The following is a 1,353-nucleotide window of genomic DNA, read 5'->3' on the forward strand; positions in this document are numbered from 1 at the left end:
TTTTTTTTTTAAATATAACGTCTTTTTTTACTTTATATAGCCTATGTCCATCTGCACACCCTGAGGATTACAAAGATGTATCGGGTGTGTGGATTAGCGCTGTGGTTCCCAAGTTTACCCACCTCAAAGGTGCAAAGATCTTCCTTTATAATAGTAGTATAGATATATATATATATATATATATATCTTCAGGATAAGTGGACGTGGAGGTAAGAAAAGCAAATCTATACTTGCATACATAACCTTTCCTTCCAAAGACTTTTATCCTTGGTAATTAGGCTATGATATTCTGACATAACTGGTTTAAAAAGCTAGCCATACCTGTTCATATCAGTAAGTTTTATATTTTATTTCTCACCCATAAAATCACTTTAACTGACAATAGTAATTGTGTTGGTATGGTAAGGTCGTATTTTCTATTTAAAAGTAATTTTTTGTTTTCTTATAAGCTTGGCGCCATTCAAGGTATCTGCATGAAAAATTCAATGATAAAAAATCTTCTGATTTCGGTTTGACATGGTACGTTTCATGCAGATTCATCGAGGAGGCAATAAAGAGAAGAAGATCGGCCCGCTGATGCTGGCAAGATGGTGAACGTCCCGAAAACTCGCAGGACTTACTGCAAGAAGTGCGGGAAGCATCAGCCCCACAAAGTAACTCAGTACAAGAAGGGAAAGGATTCACTCTATGCCCAGGGAAAGAGACGATACGATCGTAAGCAGAGCGGTTATGGTGGTCAAACGAAGCCCATTTTCCGTAAGAAGTCTAAGACCACGAAAAAGATTGTATTGAGATTGGAGTGCGTTGAGTCGAACTGCAGGACCAAGAGGATGCTGGCCATCAAAAGATGTAAACACTTTGAATTGGGCGGAGACAAGAAGAGAAAGGGCCAAGTTATCCAGTTCTAAGTTCCGTCTTTGTTCTCTGTGCAATAAAATAACTTAAAAAAAAAAAAAAAAAAAGAGAAGAAGATCGAAAAAATTGAATTTGCCATCTTATCTTCAGTATGACTCTTGCTCTCCAGTCAGGAGAAATTAGCTGAACTGAATGACATCATACTTAGCATGAACTTTAAACTTTACTTAAAAGGTGTCTTTGTTGGGTTTGTTGTAAATCCATTCAGTAGTTTTGAAGAATTTAGCATAAAAAATGTGTTGGGTAGGCTATCTTGAATTCCGCAGGGCGCTCAAAACCTACCTTTTTATGCAAGCTTTCACACCCTAGTATCCGCACCCCTACCTCCTGGGTCCTGCATCCTTCAGCGCCAAGAAACCGCTTGGTAGTCGTGCGCTTAACAAGTATTTTACAAATTCAAATTCAAATTAGGATAGACACTGTTAGCTATTCTGACCA

At 38.1% G+C, this 1,353-nt stretch overlaps 1 protein-coding gene across 1 annotated transcript; it reads left to right on the top strand.

The window, feature by feature from the left end:
- The first annotated feature begins 571 nt into the window (after window positions 1-571).
- LOC147684059 (large ribosomal subunit protein eL42-like) lies at window positions 572-923 on the top strand. Its single transcript, XM_086944941.1, has one exon. The coding sequence runs from the start codon at window positions 588-590 to the stop codon at window positions 906-908; it is 321 nt and encodes a 106-aa protein (XP_086801067.1). The 5' UTR covers window positions 572-587; the 3' UTR covers window positions 909-923.
- Window positions 924-1,353: the final 430 nt, after the last annotated feature.

Source organism: Lissotriton vulgaris, chromosome 11 (assembly GCF_964263255.1).
Source record: "Lissotriton vulgaris chromosome 11, aLisVul1.2, whole genome shotgun sequence".
Taxonomy (NCBI): domain Eukaryota; kingdom Metazoa; phylum Chordata; class Amphibia; order Caudata; family Salamandridae; genus Lissotriton; species Lissotriton vulgaris.